General features: G+C 48.4%; 1 protein-coding gene across 3 annotated transcripts in view; it reads left to right on the top strand.

Moving 5' to 3' along the window:
• Positions 1-2,392: 2,392 nt before the first annotated feature.
• SIN3A (SIN3 transcription regulator family member A) overlaps positions 2,393-22,391 on the top strand; it is a 38,650-nt gene continuing 18,651 nt past the window's right edge. For all 3 annotated transcript variants that reach the window (XM_087703996.1, XM_087703994.1, XM_087703995.1), the window contains exons 1-10: positions 2,393-2,611; positions 9,394-9,615; positions 11,057-11,233; positions 12,238-12,344; positions 12,972-13,254; positions 14,774-15,025; positions 16,349-16,501; positions 18,646-18,804; positions 20,546-20,629; positions 21,396-21,514. In XM_087703996.1, coding sequence (XP_087560122.1) covers positions 9,427-9,615; positions 11,057-11,233; positions 12,238-12,344; positions 12,972-13,254; positions 14,774-15,025; positions 16,349-16,501; positions 18,646-18,804; positions 20,546-20,629; positions 21,396-21,514 — 1,523 coding nt within the window. In that variant the 5' untranslated portion in view covers positions 2,393-2,611; positions 9,394-9,426. The remainder of the gene's footprint in view (positions 2,612-9,393; positions 9,616-11,056; positions 11,234-12,237; positions 12,345-12,971; positions 13,255-14,773; positions 15,026-16,348; positions 16,502-18,645; positions 18,805-20,545; positions 20,630-21,395; positions 21,515-22,391) is intronic.

The following is a 22,391-nucleotide window of genomic DNA, read 5'->3' as shown; positions in this document are numbered from 1 at the left end:
CTGGTCACCAAAGGTTCAAAAAGAAATGCAGGTTTCTCAGTGCTTTTGAGCGTCTGCTGGCCTCGTGTTTCTAAGTTGGCCCTGCTTTCCTTGATTTTATTCAAGTCTAGTCATGTTGGGTGACTTTAAAAAAATAATAATGGGGAGGAGAGAAGCTGGCTTTGAATTGCAGGCATTCCTGGCTGTGGAGAGGACTAAACTGCGATGATGAGGTAGCAGCTTTTAGCCACGTGGAAAGATGTGGATGTGAAAAAAGGAGGCGGGTGGAAGTGTGAGTGAGGAGGACTACTCCTGCTGTTTTGGTTTACTGCGAGATGCCTGCAGTTTTGGAGTGAATTGGCCGCCCAGAGTGGGTGTGTGTGTGTGTGAATTGGGCAGCCATACAAATAAGTTTAATAAAGGAAACACAATTTTACTGCAGCATCTGAGAATTGGTTGTGCTTCCCATCCAGAGCACAGCCTGCCCTCTTACTCTGAACTGTAATTAGCTTGATTATTCCTGACGCGGAGGAGGAGGATGGCTTTCTGAGCCATCCCGGATACTGGGCTGGAAGGGACAGATGTTTAATGCAGTGTGTAATTGGGCAGAGACCAGGGATAGCAAACAGTCACGTAATTCAGGTTGTGTGTTTGCACTGACACACTGCCCCGTGGCTGGCCATGCCATCACATGGCAGGTTGAATTATAATATACCTGGCTCAGCAGAGCACTCAGGGTGGCTTTACAAAATATCCTTTTTCAGGAGCAGAACGTAGCTTTTGTTTTAACCAGATCATTCCATTTTTTTAAAAATCTGTCTGCTTCCAGATTTTCCATCCTGTCCTTTCCAAGGATTCTCCCGTCTTAAGGAGATAGTTCTTCTTGTATCTCTTTATCTTAGGTGTATTTGTGAATGGAGGGAGTGTATAAATATCCACATTTATGTGCGGATGGAGTATTTAAATAGCCACACTTGGAAAAGATGAGTTTATTGTCAATACATTCTATAGCCTATGCTGCAGTGCAAACAAGGAATTCCAGGAGAATCTAGGCTGGGAATCTGTAAAATAAATTTCCACCAAGCCTCTCCCTTAAGTACCCACGTTAAAACTGGGCACTTAAAAGTAAATAATCACCCGGAAACGCAAACTCAATCCAGGTGTATGGTGGAGAGCCCATTTCCCAAGACTGCCTTATGTAATTCATTGGGGTCTTTTTTTTTTCAATGAAATATCGCATGCGATTTGCATAGGGCTTATTTCCGGACATCTTGTTCTTAAGCGTTCGAGCAAACGCACCTATGGAAAAAAAAACTACCTTGTTTTTTTAAAAAGAGGAGTGGGGAGTTTCTTTATTGGGCTTCGAAAGAGAAACGGAGCCGCTCGGCGCTTTCTTGCAACCCTGTCCAAGTGCCACGTTTGGGCTTACTCCGCCGCGCAAGTGGTTGTTTCCAAGGGGCAGCTTCAGTCCTGCTAACTTGACAAATGCAATCAAGAATTTATATGCGTTTATTTTATTATTATTATTTTTTGCAGAAAGTGGCTTGGGCCGAGGTTTTGATGATTTTTGGGGGGGATGCATTTGGGAATGGGTGCCCCGCGATTGCAAAGCGCGAAGGGAGACCTGTTGCCTCCGCCCCCAGAGGACGGCCTCAGACTTCCGGGAAGGGGAGGGGTCGGGCTGCGTGGGTTTCCCGTGCCGTGGAGGGGGGGGGAGATGCAGTTGCAGCAACATCAGCTGGGAGATTTCGTGTCGTGTGTGTGTGTGTGTGCTTTGCAACCCAGCGCGCCTGGCATTTGCAAGTCGTGGTTGTGGGCCGGTGCTTTTGCCTTCTTCCTTCCCACTCTTTCCAAGCGTGGCTGCACGGGGCTGGGAGCCCTTTTGCGCTTGCACGCCAGCCACGCTGCCCGGGCGCTGCGCGGATTTGCAAAGGCGGCGGCGGCGGCAGCAGCGCGGATGTAAACATTCCACAATAGGGCTCCCCGGAGAAGGGGCGGGGCCTCCCGCCAGCCAGGGGGGCGGAGACAGCCCGAGAGCGTCGAGGGGCGGAGCCGCCTCTTTCCTCGCCCGCTCTCTGTAAATCCCACCCTTTCTCTTGATTGGCGTCGCCTCTCGTCCAAGGGGCAGCGGCGGTAGCGTAGCTCCGGCCAATGAGCGCCAGGCAGGGCGGGTCCTCCGCGTCCCATACGGACATTTTCTCGCCTTTCTCTCCGCCCACTTTTTCTACACTCCCCCCCTCCCTCTCCCAACCCGCCTTTGGCATCCCCTTCCTGGGAGCTGGCAGCCAATCGGGGCGGCGGAAGGGAGGCTGCGCCGCGCGGGGATTGGCCGAAGCGCTAGAGCGGCAGCCCGGCAGCCCTGTAGCCGCGCGGGAGGCCTCCCCGGAGCAGGGGAGGGGCGGGATTTCTCAGGGAACAGAGAAGCGGGCAGCGCTCGGCGGCGGCCGTCCTGAGACGGTTGGTCTGTGGCAGCGGCGCCCCTTCCCATTTCCCCCAGGACCCCCTCACGGGAGCCCGAGACCTGCCTGGCCGCCCACTCGCCCGGCCCGGCCTTCTGCCCTTTTCCTCAGCGCGGGGAGGAGAAAGACGGGGGACGCGGACGAGGATTCGCCGCGCCGGCTCTTGAGGCGAGGTGAGGCGGCGCTCACCGGCGGCAGCACGGAGGGGAGGGGAGGGGAGGCGGGCGCGCGCGGGGCGAGGAGGGAGGGAGGGAGGCGGCAGCGCGCGCTGCGTGACGAGAGCCCGAGAGTCTGCGGGGGGGGGGGGCCGCGCGCGGGGAGGGAGGGAGGGAGGCAGAGAGGGCGGGGCCTGGAGGCGTGTGGCGCGCGCGCTCGAGCGTGCAAGGGGAGGGCGGGCCCGGCCGCCGGCGTTCGGCCAATGGCGGCCGCGGGTGCTCCAGGGCTCCGCCCCTTCGCTCCCGAACGGTCGCGGCGCCCCCGCTCTCCCCGCAGGCTCCGCCCCATTTTTGCTCCTAGCCCGCCGCGGGGGCGGCCCTCCGGCGGGGCTCCTCCCACTCCCGTCATGCCTCTCCCCCCCCCTCCCCTCCGGTGCCCAGCCAGGCTCCTCCCCGGCGACGCGGAGAGGCGGGGCAGCTCCCTGCTGCTGCTGCTGCCGCGGCGGGCGGGAGGGCTCCCCAGGCCCATCATCCCCAGCCGGGCGCGGGTTACGGGCCGCTCCTTGCTTGGGGTGGGGGTGGGTGGCTGGGATGCTGCAGTGCCTTTCCCCTCCCCCCTCCGTGTCTTTTGGGGCGGGGGCTGCGGCTCCCCCTCGCCAGCATCGCCCTTGGCCCTTTTCTCCGCCTTCTAGGCTAATTGGGGAGGGGGCAGCACATCTGGAGAGCCACAGCTGGGTCGTTTCCTTAGATCTCGGAGCATCCCATTGGAATTCTGTGGCTCCATATGAGGGTGGTTTTATTAGGGTTTTATTTTAATATAATGTATTATCTCCTATGTCTGTATTGTCCACATACCTTTTATAAAAGTATCTATCTCTAACCTCTCTCTCATATCTATCTCTGTTTATTATCTATCCATCCACCTATTCATTTATCTATCCACCCATCCACCTATTCATTTATCTATCCTTTATCTAGCTCTCTGTCTGTCCATCCATCCATCTATCTATTCCTTTATCATTTATCTATCTGTCTGTCCATCTATCAATCCATCCATCTATCTATTCCTTTATCTATCTGTCTGTCTATCCATCTATCCATCCATCCATCCATCTATCTATTCCTTTATCTGTCTGTCTATCCATCTATCCATCCATCTATCCTTTATCTATCTATCTCTATCTCTGTGTATCATCATTATCGCTTCCCTTTTCCTCCCCTTCTCTTTCTCTCCATTTGTCTATCATCTGTAACTACACACACACACACAAACACACACACAGAGGTAATCCTCAGATTACGACCACAGTTGACCCAAACATGTCCACTGCTAAGCGAGACACTTGCTAAGTGGATTTTGCCCCTTATGGCAACCTTTCTTGACACTGTTCTTATATGCAGTTGTTAAGTTAGTGACACAGGTTCTTAAGGGAATCAGTTGCTGTCTTTGTCAGAAAGTTAATCAGAAGGGGAATCCTGTGAGCTGATTTAAACTCTACATCGGTGATTGTATGACCTCTGTAGATGCCATATGCGAAATCAGTAAACAAGAGAGCCACAGTGGGAGGAAGGCTGATGGGTCTGAGTCTGCCCCCTTAAAACTGGGGGGGGGGGGACGGGAGGTTGTCCTCCAAAGGTATGGGGGTCCCAGGGCTTCCTTTCTTCCATCTCCACCTGCTAATTCCCCCCTGTCCTTTTGAACACAAACACATGGGATTGGGAGCTGCCCAGACCTGCTGAATGATGGAGCTTCTAAGCAGGGGGAGGGGGGGGGGACTTCCTTAATTGTTGCAGCAGCAAAGAGAAATTAACGTAGGATATTCAAGGCAGGGGATCTAAGGATTGTCTTATTGCTTGGCAGAGAGTTTTTTCTCAAGGAGAAAAAAAAAGAATTCATAATTAGGAGGCATCTTAGAGATTTTCCAATCTGGTGCTTCTTAAAATTGGTGGCTTTAAGACCTGTAGGCTTCAATTCCCAGAATTCCCCAGCCACCATATGTGGGGACTTCAATTCCCAGAACTCTTCCACTTAGACCTTATCCAACCCATCCAATGCTTTTCAGATCAGCGTTTTTTTTTCAACCTTGGCAACTTTTTAAGATTTGTGGACTTCATCTCCCAGAATCCTCCCATAGCTGACTGGGGAATTCTGGGAGATGAAATCCATACATCTCAAAAGTTGCCAACTAGGAAAAGACAATCGGATCCCATCCAGTGCAGGAATCTACTTGTGCCCTACACCTAATAGATGGTCATCCGACCTCTGGATCCTCTCTTGCCATCTCGCCAACCTTCCTTCCTTCGCTTATTTCCATTTCGTTTTACTTTGGTGGCTGCTTTTTTATATGCTGCTCTTCAGCTTAGGTATGCAATCCTGGGGAGTTGTTGCGGGGGGGGGGCACATCCTTGACAGAGAGAGGGAGAGAGAAAGAGAGTGGGAGTGGGGATGGTTAGTTCTAACCCGAGCACCTAATTGCAAGCATCTGTTGGCGATAAATGCAGCAGCGTCCCTGTGTCTGCTGGAGAAATCTTTTGAGGATGGATGTGTTGGCAGTCCAGATACTCTCTGTCTTTGCAGAGTGTATCAGGGACACCCTTGTGAGACGTCCGTGGCCTTTTCCATATCGGCTCTTTGCTGTTCCAGGCTACTTGCTCTGAATCTCTCACCTCTCGGCTGGGCTTTCTGTCCTCAGATGCTCCATATCTCCACACCAACAGGCAGTCCTCGGCCAGACACCAGGGTGTGCTAAAATGGGATTTACTCCTATTAAATCTCCTCTTGAGTGTGCTTTAAATGGAATGATTCAGTGCGCAGCCTTTGTGAGAGGCTGTTTAAATATCATAGTTGTTGGCGGTATGAAATTTGGAGGGCTGGCGGGCCTTTTCCTCTTGTTTATTTCCTATTTTAGGAATGCAAAGCTTAATTAATCCCCCCCTGGTCAGAAATAGATAGCTAGCTTAGCATGGATGAGTGAGCACCTAATATTTCTCTCGATTACAAGATTGTGTGTGTGCATGTGGTTTTTGTTTTTTAAAACTGAGCTAATGTATTTATTCATTTGAGGAATCTGAGAATTCCTTTATGTTTTTATTCCGCATTGCTAGTTAAGCGTGCACGATCTATTTGCAAAGCCCTTTGTAACGTTAAGATTCCTTTATATTTGGTCTCCTGTCATGATGCTAACTAACAAAAAACGCAGTAGTATTAATAGTTCATTGGGGCTAAAGTTTCATTTTGTATATTTTTATTTTTCGTGTTGTTTATTTATTTATTCTGCTGCTTGGATGCCAAGCAAAAATGGGGTTATCATCGGACAAACTGTTGGGTTCACGTAAATATATTAAATCATGGCTATATATATGTATGTATGTATGTATGTTATATTTGTGCTGATAAATAAATAAAGGTATATATAAATATATATATATATATACACACACACACACACACACATACATACATACATATATGTTGTATTTGTGCTAATAAATAAATAAATAAAGGGAGACTAGTATAGATCTATTTCAAGCTATTTAGCTCTTATCAGCTAGCCATACCCTTACTGGGATTAGAACCTGTGCTGTATTGCATTCTTAGGCAAATGTGTTAACCATTAAGCCACAAGGTTCTTCTCCTTATCAGCTGAGCCAGGGAGATAGGTATGTATTTAAAGTCATACATATATACATATATATTCATATCTTGAACTAAAAACACCCACTAGGTTTTATAAACCACGATCGGTAGCTGTGTTTGCACAACACACTAAAGCAAACATAAGTGATGTTTTGGTTTAGTGTAAAATACTTAGTTAGATGCAAGTCTATTGATTTAGAGGCATACAGTTAGGATGCTAGCCACAGTTCATTTATTTTAAATTCAAAAGGCTATTCAGGTTCAAGCTCAAAACTCAAGGAGCCATACTTAGATGTTGCTTGTATAGGACACTTCGACAGAAGCTTTTTAGATCTTGAAAAAAAGTTACACGCATCTGAATTTCCAATTTTTACTGGGGTTATATTTTATGCCTTCCAGTGCATCATAAAATCTATCAGATATCAGATCCACTACCGCTTCAGTAAGCTTTCCAACCAGTCTAATGCGTCAGCAATAAAATTACTTCGTGCCTTTATTAATAATATGTATGTTAGGGATTGACGTAATAATCCTGCGTTTTTCCAACCTGTAACATCCCAAATGTGTTGCATCCATGCTCAATACAACGATAGTGTCGTCCCTAAGCTTGTCAACTTTAAGATATATGGACTTCAACTCCCAGCATCCCTCATGACTGCCTTGTTGGGGGGAGGGTGTCAGGCTTCATCCAAGACTGTCCCTTAAAGATGTTCCAGAACCCTGTAAGCTTTTAAAAAGTGAGACATGTCAGAACTGTTATGGGCAGCCAAGTTTTCTGAATAGTCTCCCTGTCTTGATAATTGTTTAGATTTAATCCAGTGTTGGAAAGCTTGAACAATGAAACAAAACACTGGAAGTTTTTAAGAAGATGTTAAATAACCATTTGTTTGAAGTGATGTAAGGTTTCCTGCCTAAGCAGGGAGTTGGACTAGAAAACTTCTGAGGTCCCTTCCAACTCTATTATTCTATTTCTATTCTATGAAATCTGAACCAAAAATACACCTTACTTTTTTTATTCTTAGCCTTTCTTTTTTCTGTTCATTTCCACAATTTTCTACCCGAGTAGTTACATCAACTTTTAATTAATGAAGTCCCTTCCACTTTCCTTCTGTCATGACCCCAAAGACTGAAAGATCTTCTCTGGAAAATACTCATTGCGGGGACTAATTGTGGATTATGCATTCCTTCTCTCTTTGAGAAGGAGTTAAGAGAAGTTTGGCGTGAATCTTTGTCTTGAAAATTGTATTGCAAACAGAACAGGCGATACTTTCTTCTTCTTTTTTTTTTTGGTCCCATGTTTTCATTTGTCCTTAACGTTTAGATCAGAGGTTTTCAAACTTGGCAACTTTAAGACTTGTGGACTTCAACTCCCAGAATTCCTCGGCCCTCTGGGAGTTGAAGTCCATAAATCTTAAAGTTGCCAAGTTTGGAGACCACTGCTTTAGATCTACCAAGTGGTAGAAAGTATAGTATAGCCTTTATTGTCATTGAACATCATGTATACAATGAAATTGGTTAGTGTAGTGTATCTTTTCAAACGCTATTCATGACTCCCCCTCTCCTAACTTTTGGCCCATGTTTGTGTGTATTTGCTATTCCAATAAATATGCCTTCAGGTTTGGGGGTGCAGATGTGGCAAGGCCCCTTCCGTTCTCAGCATCTTCAGTTTTCCCCCTTAGCGGTGAAGATTCATCCCTTGATGTCAAATGCATTCTTCAGATATATGTTCACGGATTAATTTTCATGTACTCAGTGGCTCACTAAGCATGTTCCATTACTGCAATGAAAGGCCCGTACATTTTATAATTCATCCTCACTGCAGGCAGAAAGACAAAAAGCACAGCAGGAATTCACATCTCCAGTCCTTAAATTCCTTTTCCTTTTTAGGTTATGAAGAGGGGAAATAGGTAGCCTCCGTCAACCTTAAATGGGGTGGGTAATTCATATAAAACAGGTCTGTGGCACTTGGTTAAGTTCATTCAACACAGATCTGCGGACTTCGGGGGTGGAAATTACACTCATTCGTCTGAATTATCTTTTCCGTTCTATAAATAAAAACTGATAATAATCAAAGGCAGATGTTGGCATCGGCTGGCACAGATTTGATTTGAGGGTGTGAAGGACAATTGTGGGGGAGGGAGCCCTTCTCATTTAATACATTTGTATTCTGGAAAGTCAATTTAAGGAGGACCTTGAAAGAGGGACGGCAGTGGAAAGGAACACTTTCAAAGGCTTTTTTTTTTTTTTTTTTTTTTTTTTTTTTTGCTCACCGTTCTGAAAGAGAAAACAATTTCTAATCCCCCAGTATCTGTTCCAGTGGCTCTTTCTTTCCTAATCCTGTGGGCAGTTCCATAGCAGCTGCTTCAAAGCCATGTGCAAGGTGCGTGTTTCGTTGGAAACAACAAGGGAGAATATTTACTATGCTCTTGAAAGGCTGCTGAATCTAAGTGACTCATTCATGGAATTGCGCTGCCAGCAAAGCTTACAATAAATGCTCCAGATGCAATTAATGCTCTCTCTCTCTCGCTCACACGATGCGTTTTAGAATTAATACACCAAGTGAAGATCGTGCATTGCTCAAATTACTTCTGGGTCGCCTCTGCAGCCACTCGGGACCTTAACCTCTGGCTGCAGATCATGTTCAAGATATATTTAAAAATGCATTCAATTCTGGGAGTTAAGTTCAAAAGTGGCAAAGGATGGGCGCCCCTCACTTAGATCATTTAAGGTTGTGAAGGGGGCAGTTGATTGTCCTTCCACATAGTCCTTGACTTACAACCTTACACGTAGTGACCAAAGTTACAGCAGCATTGAAAAAAGTGTCCCTTTTGTCCATTTTTCACACTTAACGACTGTTGCAACATTGAATGATCCAAATTCGGACGCTTGGGAACTGAGTCACATTTATGACCGTTGCAGTCTCCCTGGGGGGGGGTCATATGATCCCCTTTTGTTGACCTCCTGACAAGCAGAATCAAATGCGGGAGCTCACTTAACAACGGCGTTGCTAATATGACCACCGCGGCGATTCCTTCCAAGCCGCTCTGGCGGGAAAGGTGTTCGATGGGTCAAACTCCCTTAACCACTGCCGCCTCTTTAGCCACAGAACGTGGCCGTAAGTCGAGGACTGCCTGTCTTTGATCCTTTCGGTCCCTCTCCGCAGGTTTCGTAGGGCTTTCCTGAGCATGAATTCAGGATGAAGCGGCGAGTGGAGGAACAGGACTCCCCCGTCTACGCGTCCCAGCAGAGGCGCATCGCCAGCAGCGGCGAGCCCTTCCAGCACCAGCACCGCGTGCTCGCTCCAGCTCCCCCTGTCTATGAACCTGTTTCGGAGACCATGCAATCCGCTACCGGGATCCAGTACTCGGTCACTCCCACCTACCAGGTAAGAGGCCGTTGCCCGTCTGGTTCGGAAGCTCTGAAACGGCTCCTGGGAGCTGCGCAACAGCAAAAGGCGGGGTGGGGTGGTGGTTTTCCGCTCTTCCGCTTTCGACAAATCCTTGTGCTCCTTGTCGCAAGCGAACGCTTTCGATCACACAATTAATGGGGTCCCTGGATTTGCGCGTGGCGGCTATCGCAAGCAATTACTTCCACTAGGCCAATAAGATCCCATAGATTAGGCCTCCTCCGAATTCCATCCGCTGGCCAGTGTCGACTGGCGACTACCCGGAGGAGAGCCTTCTTGGTGGCTGCTCCGACCCTCTGGAACGAACTCCCCCGTGGAGATTCGTACCCTCACCACCCTCCAGGCCTTCCGCGTAGCCCTTAAAACCTGGCTGTCCCGACAGGCCTGGGGCTAAAGACTTCAACCCCACCCGAATAGTATGACTGTTGTGCTTTTTAATGATGTATTGTCTTTATGTGTATAGTTTGTTTTGTACTTCCGTCCCCCTGAATTGTGAGCCGCCCTGAGTCCCCTCAAGGAAAAGGGCGGCATACAAATAAAGTTAAAATCAAAATCAAATCAAATCAAAAGCTGCAGGTAGGGATACCAAAGGGCTTTGAGCTTCCCCACCACAACAGTGTGGAGAAGACTTTCCAACATCCTCAAGGTGAAGGTGTCTCCAACCTTGTCAGGTTTAAGCCTGGTAGACTTCAATTCCCAGAGTGATTGATCCTGCAACCTGAAGACACCTGGATTTCCAACTGGCTGGAGAATTCTGGGAGTTGAAGTCCACCCACCTTCAATCTACCAAGGTTGAGAAGCAGTGTTATGCAGCCAAACCAATGGAAAATGGAGGAATTTATGACCAGAAATCTGAGGACACCAGGAATAGCAATAGCCCTTAGACTTATATACAGCTTTACAGTGCTTTTACAGCCCTCTCTAAGCGGTTTACAGAGTCAGCCTCTCGCCCCCCCCCCTCCCCAACAACAATCTGGCTCCTCATTTTACCAACCTCGGAAGGATGGAAGGCTGAGTCAACTTTGAGCCCGTAAGAATCGAACTGCTGACAGCAAGCAGTCGGCAGAAGTAGCCTGCAGTACTGCACTCTAACCACTGCGCCACCGCGGCTCTTGAAGAGGTATATAAGTCTAACTGCTATTGCTATTGCTATTAACCTCGGGAGGGGGGGAGTCCGTAAAGTGCAGGGAAATTCCCTTTGAACAACTGCCGCACTCAGCAACAGGAATGGTGGGCTCAGTTGTGGTCGTAAGTCAAGGACTGCCCGAGTCGTCAGTTGGATTTTGAAATGGTGCAGCTAGTAGCATCACCCTTTTTTTTTCCTTTTTTCACCGTAACTGAAAGAATGATTGTTTAACTCCAGGCAGGATCTTTGCAGGGAATTAACCCCCCCGTGGCTTTTCTTGCCTCCCTTCCCCAGGTGTCCACCGTTCCCCAGAGCTCCAACAGCCACGGACCCACTTTAGCCGCCGTCCACAGTGGGCATCATCACCCCGCCCCGGTTCAGCCCCACGGGAGCCAAGTGGTGCAGAGCCACACCCACCCGACGCCACCAGCGGCACCAGTCCAAGGGCAGCAGCAGTTCCAGAGGCTGAAGGTGAGTTAATCCGTTTGATCCTCCACGTGCTGCTGCAGGGGATCGGAACAGAGGTGGAAGGGACCGGGGGCGGTCCTCTAGTCCAGCCCTCTGCTCAAACAGGAGACCCTGCACCATTTCAGACAAGCGTCTGTCCAGTCTTTTCTTAAAAAGCCTCCAGTTGATAGAGCACCCAGGTTGAGGGACATGGGCGTAAAGCATCTTCAAACTAGACCGTAAAATAAATTCCGTGTTTTGTGCGTGTTTGTTGAGTTGCGGTTTTGATCGTCCCTCTTGTTCAGATGTGAACCGCTTATGCTTTATTAATGGGTCAGTGTTGTACGTTTCCCGCTCCACACAAAGCAGCATTTGCATCTTCGGATATATTTGTCGGTTTGCTCATTTATTTGCTCCACTTTTCAACTCTATTCTCTTCATACTTTTATAACCAGTGAAGACACGGTGTTTATTCACTCCCCTCCTCCTTCTGTCCTCAGTGGTGTAAAAAAATGAAGCTGCTACTTTGTGCCTACTAATAGCTTTGGAAGACTTGGTGCAAAGTTGTATTTAACATTTAATCATTTTCTTGCCTGGGTTTTGCTGAAGGATGCAAAAAGCATAAAAACTTTGGAAGCGAAGTCAGTTCTGAATTCTTCGAAGAGCATGTATCTCCAGGAACACAATAAAATACCAGCGATTCTCTTCTTTTAATTGGAATCATGATTATTAATAGACTTAAATGAGATTAACCTCGCAATGTAGGTTTATTACAGCTCATTTCTTTTTATTAGCCAAACCAATCTTCCCGATACTTTGTAAGTTCAAATTCTTTTACTTAAAATTTGTTGGGAGGTTATTGCTCTATAAATATTATTAGGCCCTTGGTTCAGTTTTGAACATTTAAATAAAGTTTGCTTTTATCAGTATTTTATCATTGGTATCCGGACTAGGTTTACTCTTGAAAGCGTGGAGACGAAAACATTGTTGGAAAGGGATGTTTTTAACTTGAGCTATTTCTGTTACAGGTCGAAGATGCTCTCTCTTACCTTGACCAGGTGAAGCTGCAATTCGGTAGCCAGCCTCAAGTCTACAATGATTTCTTGGACATAATGAAGGAGTTTAAATCTCAAAGGTATAAAGAATGGCTGCTTTTCCCCCCTTTTTTTGCATTTGTTTTTATTTTCCTATATTTGATGGGAATCCAACCGTTACGGCTTGTTCAACAAACAGTAGTGAGCATAAATGTACCCTAATGCTTAAAGCTCAAGCAATCTTGCAATAATTCTGCAGGAATCTGACAGCTTTCTTTTGTCAGGGCTCCAAATAGCATCCAAAATTAAATCAAGAGTCCAAGGCAAAGGATTCCTCAAAGTTCCCATTGGTGAAGAGAGCCACGTTGGCACATCTGGGAAAACCTTTAATCTGAAAGCTTCCCAGTTTTCCCCACCCAGTTGAAAGTTCAAGATCCTGCCCCCACACCCACAAGTCCGTCACATGGTCCAATCTCCCACTGCCACGCTGGCAGCTTCCACCCATCCATTTCCGGTCAGGTGCAGAGGTGCAAAGACAAAGGATGACCTTGGCTTTCTAGAAAGAATGTTGTTATGGCTACCTATCATCTAACTCCGTACAATTCCCCCTCCCATTTTCCCACAATAGAAAATGCAGAATAGAAAGTGTGGCAGGCCAAAGACCCAAGAGAAAAGATGGCTTTTAGGCCTGACATCTTTTCTTTTCTTTTTGCCGGCTCCCCGCACAGCATCGATACTCCCGGGGTGATCAGCCGCGTCTCTCAGCTCTTCAAAGGCCACCCAGATTTGATCATGGGGTTCAACACCTTCCTGCCTCCCGGCTACAAAATCGAAGTGCAGACCAACGACATGGTGAATGTAACCACGCCAGGGCAGGTGCATCAAATCCCGGCTCACGGTCTCCAGCCGCAGCCCCCGCCGCAGCCCCAGCACCCGTCTCAACCTTCAGCACAATCGGCTCCCACCCCGGCGCAGCCAGCCCCACAGCCCCCACCCGCCAAGATCAGCAAGGTGAGAGCGCAGGTGGAAGCGGTGTAGGAGCAGGGGAAGAAGGGGGTGGGGCTTGAGCACGATGGCTCCCCAGGCATTGGAGGGCCTCTTGAAGGACAGGTGAGAAGGGCGGGGTTTTGAAAAGTGGCATTTCTGAAACAGCTGGAAGATTGGGGGGGGCAGCGGTTATGCAATTTGGCAGTTCGATCCTGGCAAAGTTGACTCAGCCTTCCCAGGTGGGTAAAATGAAGACCTAGATTGTTGCGGGCAAGAGGCTGACTCTGTAAACCGCTTAGAGGGGGCTGTAAAGGCACTGAAGTGATATATAAGTCTAAGGGTTATTGGGAAGGAAGGAAGATGAGTGGTGGCGCAGTGGTTAGAATGCAGTACTGCAGGCTACTTCTGCTGACTGCCAGCCGACTGCAATTTGGCAGTTCAAATCTCACCAGGCTCAAGGTTGACTCAGCCTCCCGTCCTTCCGAGGTGGGTAAAACAAGGACCCAGATTGTTGGGGGCAAAAGGCTGACTCTGTAAACCGCTTACAGAGCATTGTAAAGCAGTATATAAGTCTAGGTGCTCTTCCTTCCTTCCCTCCCAGTGGTTAGAATGCAGCATTGCAGGCTAACTCTGCCCACAGTCGAGTTCAATCCTGACCAGGTCAAGGCTAACTCAGCCTCCCATCCTTTTGAGGTCGGTCAAACGAGGACCCAGATGGTTGGGGGCAAGAGGCTGACTCTAAACCGCTTAGAGAGGGCTGTAAAAGCACTGTGAAGCACTATACAAGTCTGAGGGATATTGCTATTTTTAGGTTTAGGTTTATTAGATTTATATGCCGCCCTTCTCCCAAGGACTCCCTCCCTTATTTCTCCCTCCCTTACTTCCGTGGTGGTGCAATGCTTAGAATGTAGACTTGCAGGCTGACTCTGCCCACTGGTCTTAAGTGTGGGGACCTGTCCTAAGTCAATTTTATTTGGGGGGGGGGGGAGTATCCTTCAAACTTCGAACTGATACTAAGCCTCCTCGGTCGTAAGCCGAGGGCTACTTGTAATTCTCGACCCCTCTGGTCTCAAGCTACCCTAGTCGTTACTTTTAAAGCCCTACATGGCATCGGACCTGGCTACCTGAGAGACCGCCTCCTGGCAATTACCTCCCAGAGACCTATTAGATCGCACAGATTAGGCCTCCTCCGGATTCCATCTGCCGGTCAATGTCGGCTGGCGACCCCCCCGGGGGAGGGCCTTCTCTGTAGCTGCTCCGGCCCTCTGGAACGATCTCCCCGTTGAGATCCAGACCCTCACTACCCTTCCGGCCTTCCGCAAAGCGGTTAAGACCTGGCTGTTCCAGCAGGCTTGGGGCTGTTGAATTATCCAGCCCCATTCTAAGTTATGAATGTTGTTGCAATTTTAAATTGTTGTTTTTATTTTTATATCCCCCTCCCCTTTTTATTGTAAGCCGCCCGGAGTCTTCCGAGAGTGGGCGGCATAACAAAACCAATAAATAAATAATAATAATAATAATCCTTTGGCTCTGCTTCTTCCAGCCCTCCCAGCTCCAGACCCATACGCCCACCAGCCAGCAAGCTCCTCCGGTCCCTTACGCCTCCCCGCGCTCTCCGCCGGTCCAGCCCCACACGCCCGTGACAATCTCCCTGGGGGGGACCACCCCCTCCCTGCAGAACAATCAGCCCGTGGAGTTCAACCACGCCATCAACTACGTCAACAAGATCAAGAACCGTTTCCAAGGGCAGCCGGACATTTATAAGGCCTTTTTGGAGATTCTCCACACCTATCAGGTGAGAGTTCTGCCAGCCAGCCCTTCCTTTGGAGGTTCTGAGTCGGGGGGACCTGAGCAGAAGAAGGATTGTTGGGGGGGGGTTTGTGGGTGGGCAGTGGGACAGAGGATCATCCCTCCTGGCGTTAGATCGTTGGCATTTGCCTCTCTACCTTGGCTGCAAGAGGGAAACTTTTTCACTGAATGTAAAAAAAAACTGAAATCGATGCAGGTAGAAAGTAGGGAGAGGTGAGTTCCCTCTCCGGGATCTGGTTTTTGGTGATCTCTTTGGGCATTTCCATTTCCATTTATTGAACTCATAGGCCGCCCAATCCCAGAGGACTCCGGGCGGCTTACAGAAATAAGAAATAAGAAAATATTAAAAAGAGTTAAAACAAATAGAACACAGCAAATTTGATTTGATTTGATTTGAAAGTTTATTTATAGGCCGCCCTTTTCCCTGGGGGGACTCAGGGCGGCTTACAACTCATGGGGAAGGGGATACAAACAATGACACATAAGAACAATACGTAATTAAAAAGAACACAACATTCATACCATTCGGGTGGGGGTGGGTTAAATCTTTAGCCCCAGGCCTGACGGGATAGCCAGGTCTTGAGGGCTGTGCGGAAGGTCTGGAGGGTGGTGAGGGTACGAATCTCCACGGGGAGATCGTTCCAAAGGGTCGGAGCTACTACTGAGAAGGCTCTCCTCCGCGTAGTTAAAAAGAAAGCACCAACCACCTCCAACGTGTGTCCCTTGGGGCTCTCTGAGCTTGCTTGTTTTATTGCAGACGTTTCACGACCCAGCTAGGCAACATCATCAGTGCTAGAAGGGAGGAGGGTTAGGATTGTGACGTCCTTGGGGGGCTCTCTGAGGTTTCTTGCTTCCTTGCAGGCTTTTCGTGACCCAGCTAGGTAACGTCATCCGTGCTAGTCTCCCATTTGCGTGCCGCCTGAAGTGTTTGACACCCGTATGTGGTACCAATGAAGGAGAATATTTCTAGCTCGGGGTTGGCGCGAGGGGATCCTCGGTGCTCTCCGAGCTGGCTTCTTTTCCGGCAGGCGTTTCGTGGCCCAACTAGGCAACACCATCAGTGCTAGTGAGAGAGCTCATTTCAACCCTGAATTACAAATATTCTCCTTTATTGGTGCCTCCAATATTTTTTTTTTCTAGCCCATCCCTTGCTACTCTTCTTTGGAAATCTCGCAGCTGGGTGTCCTCAATTTATTTTTAATTTTTAATTTCAAGGGGCAGCTGCTAAAAGTTGCCATCTTTTTTTCCCCCCCCCTACTTCTTCTTCTTCTTCTTCCTGAACCTTCTCCTCCTCCGTCTCCTCTAACAGAAAGAGCAGCGGAATGCCAAGGAAGCCGGTGGGAACTACACCCCAGCGTTGACCGAGCAGGAAGTCTATGCCCAAGTGGCACGCCTCTTTAAGAACCAGGAGGATTTGCTTTCCGAATTCGGGCAGTTCTTGCCAGATGCAAATAGCTCCGTTGTGAGTGAATTCGCACGCGCCGTCTTGCCTTTTACTTCCGGGTTTTCGGCAAAAAGTTGAACCATGGGTTCATTGAAAACAGGCGGGACGTTTGCCTAGCTACCGCTGCAAAAAAAAAAAGATAGTAAAATTGGGGCGGGTCAGATGGGTCACCCGACTTAGACCAGTGTTTCTCAACCTTGGCAACTTGAAGATGTCCGGACTTCAACTCCCAGAATTCCCCAGCCAGCAAATGCTGGCTGGGGAATTCTGGGAGTTGAAGTCCGGACATCTTGAAGTTGCCAAGGTTGAGAAACACTGAGCCAGAAGGAGCACTAGAAAACCCGATTTAGACCATCGCGAGTTTTTATTTATCCCATTCTTATTATTAGGAGCCCTTGGTGCTTCTCTGAGCTTGCTCGTTTTCTGGCAGGCGTTTCGTCACCCAGCTAGGTAACATCACCAAGGGCCGGTGGTGTGAGCGCTGACGTTACCTAGTTTGGGTCCTGAAGCGCCTGCAAGAAAACGGGGGAGCTCAGAGAGCACCAAGCGCCCCTCGTGTCAACCCTGAACTACAGATATTCTCCTTTATTAGTATTGTTTGTTTGTTTGTTATATTTATATGCCGCCCTTTTCCCCGAAGGGGACTCAGGGCGGCTCACAACTCAAACCAGGGAAGGGGGATACAGACAAAAAATTAAAAAACGACACATAACAATGCATAATTTAAAAACACACAACAGTCATACCAATTCGAGACGGGGGCAATAGTTCTTCAGCCCCAGGCCTGTCGGAACAGCCAGGTTTTAAGGGCTTTGCGGAAGGCCTGGAGGGTGGTGAGGGTTCGAATCTCCACGGGGAGCTCATTCCAGAGGGTCGGAGCAGCCACAGAGAAGGCTCTCCTCCGGGTAGTCGCCAGCCGGCATTGGCTGGCGGATAGAATTTGGAGGAGGCCTAATCTGTGGGATCTGATCGGTCTAGTGGAGGTGATTGGCAGCAGGCGGTCTCTCAAGTACCCAGGTCCAATACCATGAAGTATCTCGTTCTATTGGTAAAATTTTATCAGCCGCTCATCTTACCGAAAGGTAACTGGGCAACTTGCAGGCCTACAATATATGCCGTGTGTTTCCCGAAAATAAGACAGGGTCTTATTTTCTTTTGACTCCCGAAATGAAACGCTTGGCCTTATTTTCGGGGAGAGCTTATTATTTTTGAGGTGCGGGAGGCCCCCTAACCTCGGCCCGCTGATCCAGAGAGAGCCCAGAGGTTCTGTCTCTGTTTCTGGCACACCCTTGCCAGCCCTGCGCATCGCTGGGCCTGCCTCTATTTCCGCGACCGCCACTAAGAGAAGGGGCGCGGGAGCCAGGGTTTGTGGGAGTGACCTCCGTGAGGCCGTTCTGCCTGGCTGGCAGGTGTGGGACGCCTGGGGCATGTCGTTCTCCCCCCCCCCTCCCAAGGAAATGACAGGTACCGACTGCACATTAGCGGGGAGGGTTTATTTTCAGGGGTGGGGTTATTTTAGCGCATGCACTCAAAAGCCTGTCTGGGCTTATTATCCGGGGAGGTGTTATTTTTGGGGAAACGTATCTACATGAAAACGTACATGAATTTAAATCAAAGACCGTGCTGGGTGTGTGTGTGTGTGAGAGAGAGAGAGGAGGGGGGGGGATCTGTGATTATGCAATCACCCACCTGCATTGTGCTGCTTCCCCATTGGCCCAACGGGAAGATCCATGTCCTTACAAAAGGATAGGAGGGTTGAGGCCAACCTCACACTGGAGGCAAGATATTCCAGAGGGCAGGAGCCACAGCAAAGAAGGCCCCCCTCGTAGAACCCACCAGTCGAAAATAATCGAGGTGTTGGGACCAATAGCATGCCTCCTCTGCCGGCACGAGTGGGGCAGGCCAATCCCCGCGGGGCGAGACAGCCCCACAAGTAACCTGGGCCTTCGGTTACAACTCCTTTGCAGCCGTAACTCAAGGACATTCTGCGTAGAAGGCCTGGGCAGAATATGACCCCACGGTCAAAAGTTCATTTTTAATCTTCAAGGGCCCTGTGCTCACATCACCCTTAACTGGCTGGTTCTTGTGAAGCATTTTTTTTCCCCATGTTCTCACCTACGGGGCCCCCGTAACGGGCTTGTTTGTGGTTCTTCCCCCATCAGCTCTTGAGCAAGACCACGGCGGAGAAAGTGGAGTCGGTGAGAAACGACCACGGAGGCACCATCAAGAAGCCCCAGCTTAACAGTAAGCAGCAGAGGCCCAATCAGAATGGCTGTCAAATCCGGAGGCACGCCACTCCGGGGGTCACCCCGCCAGTGAAGGTAAGACCCCCGTTATTACCCCTCTCATCTCAAGGCCCACAGCTGGTGGCAATTGCACAGTACTCAGATCAGGGGTATCCAAACTTGGCAACTTTAAGACTTGTGGACTTCAACTCCCAGAATTCCCCAGCCAGCCATGCATGATTTGAAGTCCACAAGTCTTAAAGTCCCCAAGTTTGGACACCTCTGACTTAGACTGAGCCGAGGTGGCGCAGTGGTTAAATGCAGCACTGCAGGCTACTTCAGCTGACTGCAGTTCTGCAGTTCGGCTGTTCAAATCTCACCGGCTCAAGGTGGACTCAGCCTTCCATCCTTCCGAGGTGGGTGAAATGAGGACCCGGATTGTTGTTGGGGGCGATATGCTGACTCTGTAAACCGCTTAGAGAGGGCTGAAAGCCCTATGAAGTGGTATATAAGTCTGACTGCTATTGCTATTGCTAGATAATAAGCCCTTAGCAAATGAAAACAATACACCACGTCTTGACTTTCTCCCAATGATAACATAGGGCTTTAATTTTAGGAACTAGTTAAGGACACCTGAGGGATCTTTAATGCCATAAAAGCAATATTTTCTACAGCACTTCCACGTTTTATCGATGTTACTGAGTTAAGAATTTCTAATACTTCAGTCCAACCCCAAGAAAAGGCAGAACTCTGAGCCAAATAGAGATATTGCTAATCTACAACAACAGTTGTCTTTTTTTTTTTGTCCAATAATTTTTTTTTGTTACAAATTTTAAGTTATTTTACAAACAAAGGATCGTCCGGGTTTCCCTCCCTTTTTCCTCTTCCCTTATACACAATTATGAATATAATAGTTAAATAAAATAACATTGTTAATTGTGTATAACCAGCTAAGTAACATGCTTGTTATATTAAAAGTTGAATTTGATGATAGAAGCTACCTCTAGAATTTAGAATAACGAATGGAAAATGAAATGATAAATTTGGTATATTTTTCTGAAAGGGTGAAAAATGGGAAAAAAATCTAAATTTTAAGATGGAAATCTGGGAAGGAAATAATAGCAATAGCAATTAGACTTATATACCGCTTCATAAGGCTTTCAGCCCTCTCTAAGCGGTTTACAGAGTCAGCATATTGCCCCCAACAACAATCCGGGTCCTCATTTTACCCACCTCGGAAGGATGGAAGGCTGAGTCAACCCTGAGCCGGTGAGATTTGAACAGCCGAACTGCAGACAGCTGAAGTAGCCTGCAGTGCTGCATTTAACCACTGCGCCACCTCGGCTGAATGGGGCTGAAATTGGAATGGTAATGTGATGCAAAATAAATGGTGTACAACAACAGTTTCTTATTAGTTCCGCGCTCAGGCTGCCTGGAGGATTAATCTAATTTTGAATGGGTTACTTTATTATTCCATATTTCCTAAGGAAGGAGTGCAGGGAACTGTAACCCCTGTTGTTCTTACGTTGTGTCTGCTTCTGAGGCCCTTAATTCAGGGGTCTCCACCCGTGACGGCTTGTGGGTTTCCAACTCCCAGAATTCCACAGCCAGCATTCTGGGAGTTGAAGTCCACAAGTCTTAAAGTTGCCACCGTTGGAGACCCCTGAATTAATGGACAAATGCTTGTCCTACCAGCTAGTATCAATACTGTGCCATTGTTCCTCTCCTATTCTTTTAACTACGCGGCAGTTCGCGAATTTAAAATGTGCTGTGGTAGATAATCCCTTATTTATTCCTTTGTGTGTGTTGTGTGTTTCTGTGCTCTTCCTCTCTACAGAAGAAGCCAAAGCTCCTTAATTTGAAGGACCCATCCTTTGCAGAAGCTGGCAAACACGGCACAGAGTCTCTGTTCTTTGACAAGGTAGGAGAGCCGATAAAACGGTGCCCGTTTAACCCCCCCAGCATTATTCTGCGCTAATGGGGGAATAGCAGCGCCACGCGGGCAGCCCTCGGTTTACAACTTGTTCCAAGTTGCAAGAGGTTTGGGAAAGGAGATTTAACAACCAGACCTTGCTCCTGCCGCGGTTGCCGCATCCCCGCGATCCCAGGATCGAAATTTGGCAACTTGGCGTGCCCTTCACCATGGTTTGCATTCTCCCCGGGGTCACACTCTGCCACCTTCCCAGCTGGCTTCCAATGAGCAAAGTTACTGGGGGAAATGCGGATTTGCTTAAGGACCGTGTGGTTCTCTTAAAACAACTGCAGGGATTTCGCTTAACGCTCATGGCGAAAGAGGTCATAACATTGGGCCTCCCTTACTTAAACCACTTGTGTAGCAAAGGAAATTCTTCCCTCGGTTGTTGTAAATTGAGGATTGTTCACGAGAGAGAATTTGAGTTCATAATTTATGACATTCTTCAGCTGTTCAAGGATACTGCATGTAGGGGAATCATCTTGTGTCTACAAGGAATCATAGTTGGGCGCTGGTGGATTCCTCCTCACCCTACAGCTCCCCCTGGGATAAACGCATCCATTCCCCAGCTCCACCTACGTCGTGGCTATCGGTTGATGAGCTTACAATTGGGCCAATGGGGGGAGGATTAAGTTGTTGCTTTGCAGGAGAGCCTCCTCTTCTCTTTCCCAACTTTCTCATCCTTCTTTCTTCCTCTTCTCACTCCACCTTCCAGGTCCGCAAAGCACTGCGCAGCACGGAGGCCTACGAGAATTTCCTCCGGTGCCTCGTCATTTTCAACCAGGAGGTCATATCCCGAGCTGAGCTGGTCCAGCTGGTTTCTCCCTTTCTGGGGTAAGCAACTGAGTCTTTAATGTCCTCCTTTGTGGGACAGACAACAAACACTGAAGAATTGAAAACAAGCCACCTGAAGTTGTTTGCATCGTGAACGGGCAGGGGGTAAATTTAACAAATCAAATAATATGTAAAATTAACAGGCAGAGAGCATCGTACCTTTTCCGTCTCCCAACAAACTCAAGAGTTCAAGGAATGGAGATACTCCTGCCTCAATTATTGGCAAAAGTTTAATGCCAATTACCTCCCTGCGTCCCATCAGATCGCACAGGGTAGGCCTCCTCCGAATTCCATCCGCCAGTCAGTGCCGACTGGCGACTACGCGGAGGAGAGCCTTCTCAGTTGCAGCTCCGACGCTATGGAACAATCTCCCCGTGGAGATCCGCACCCTCACCACCGTCCAGGCCTTCCGCACGGCCCTCAAGATCTGGCTATCCCGTCAGGCCTGGGGATAGGACTTTACTCTCACCCCGCCCGAATGCTGAGTGAATGTTGTGCTTTTATTGGTTAATTATTTTTTTATTCACATTTTCTTTTATGTCTTGTCTTGCACTCCCCTCCCTCATTATTGTAAGCCAACCTGAGTCCCCTCAGGGAAAAGGGCGGCCTATAAGTGTTCAATAAAACTCTAAAAAAACTCTAAACTCTAATCGCCCTGTGGTGCCAGCCTAGCGAATTTCACCGCAGAAGGTGCAGGAGGAAGCTTTTTAAAAAGCAGCGGTTGCACCTTTCCCCCTATTAACAGCGATGGCGAATCTTTTTTGGCTTGTGTGCCATAAGGGAGGAGTGCAGGGGGGTCGTTTGCGGGCATGCTGCACCCATAATGCAGTGCGCGACACCCCCCCAATGCACATGCACGCATGAGAGGCGCGACCCC

The sequence above is a fragment of the Thamnophis sirtalis genome, unplaced genomic scaffold (assembly GCF_051295495.1).
Source record: "Thamnophis sirtalis isolate CommonGarterSnake01/CBP01778 unplaced genomic scaffold, rThaSir2_p1.2 scaffold_2, whole genome shotgun sequence".
Classification (NCBI taxonomy): domain Eukaryota; kingdom Metazoa; phylum Chordata; class Lepidosauria; order Squamata; family Natricidae; genus Thamnophis; species Thamnophis sirtalis.
The sequence above is the reverse complement of the archived record's forward strand: the minus strand, read 5'-3'. Positions and strand labels throughout refer to the sequence as shown.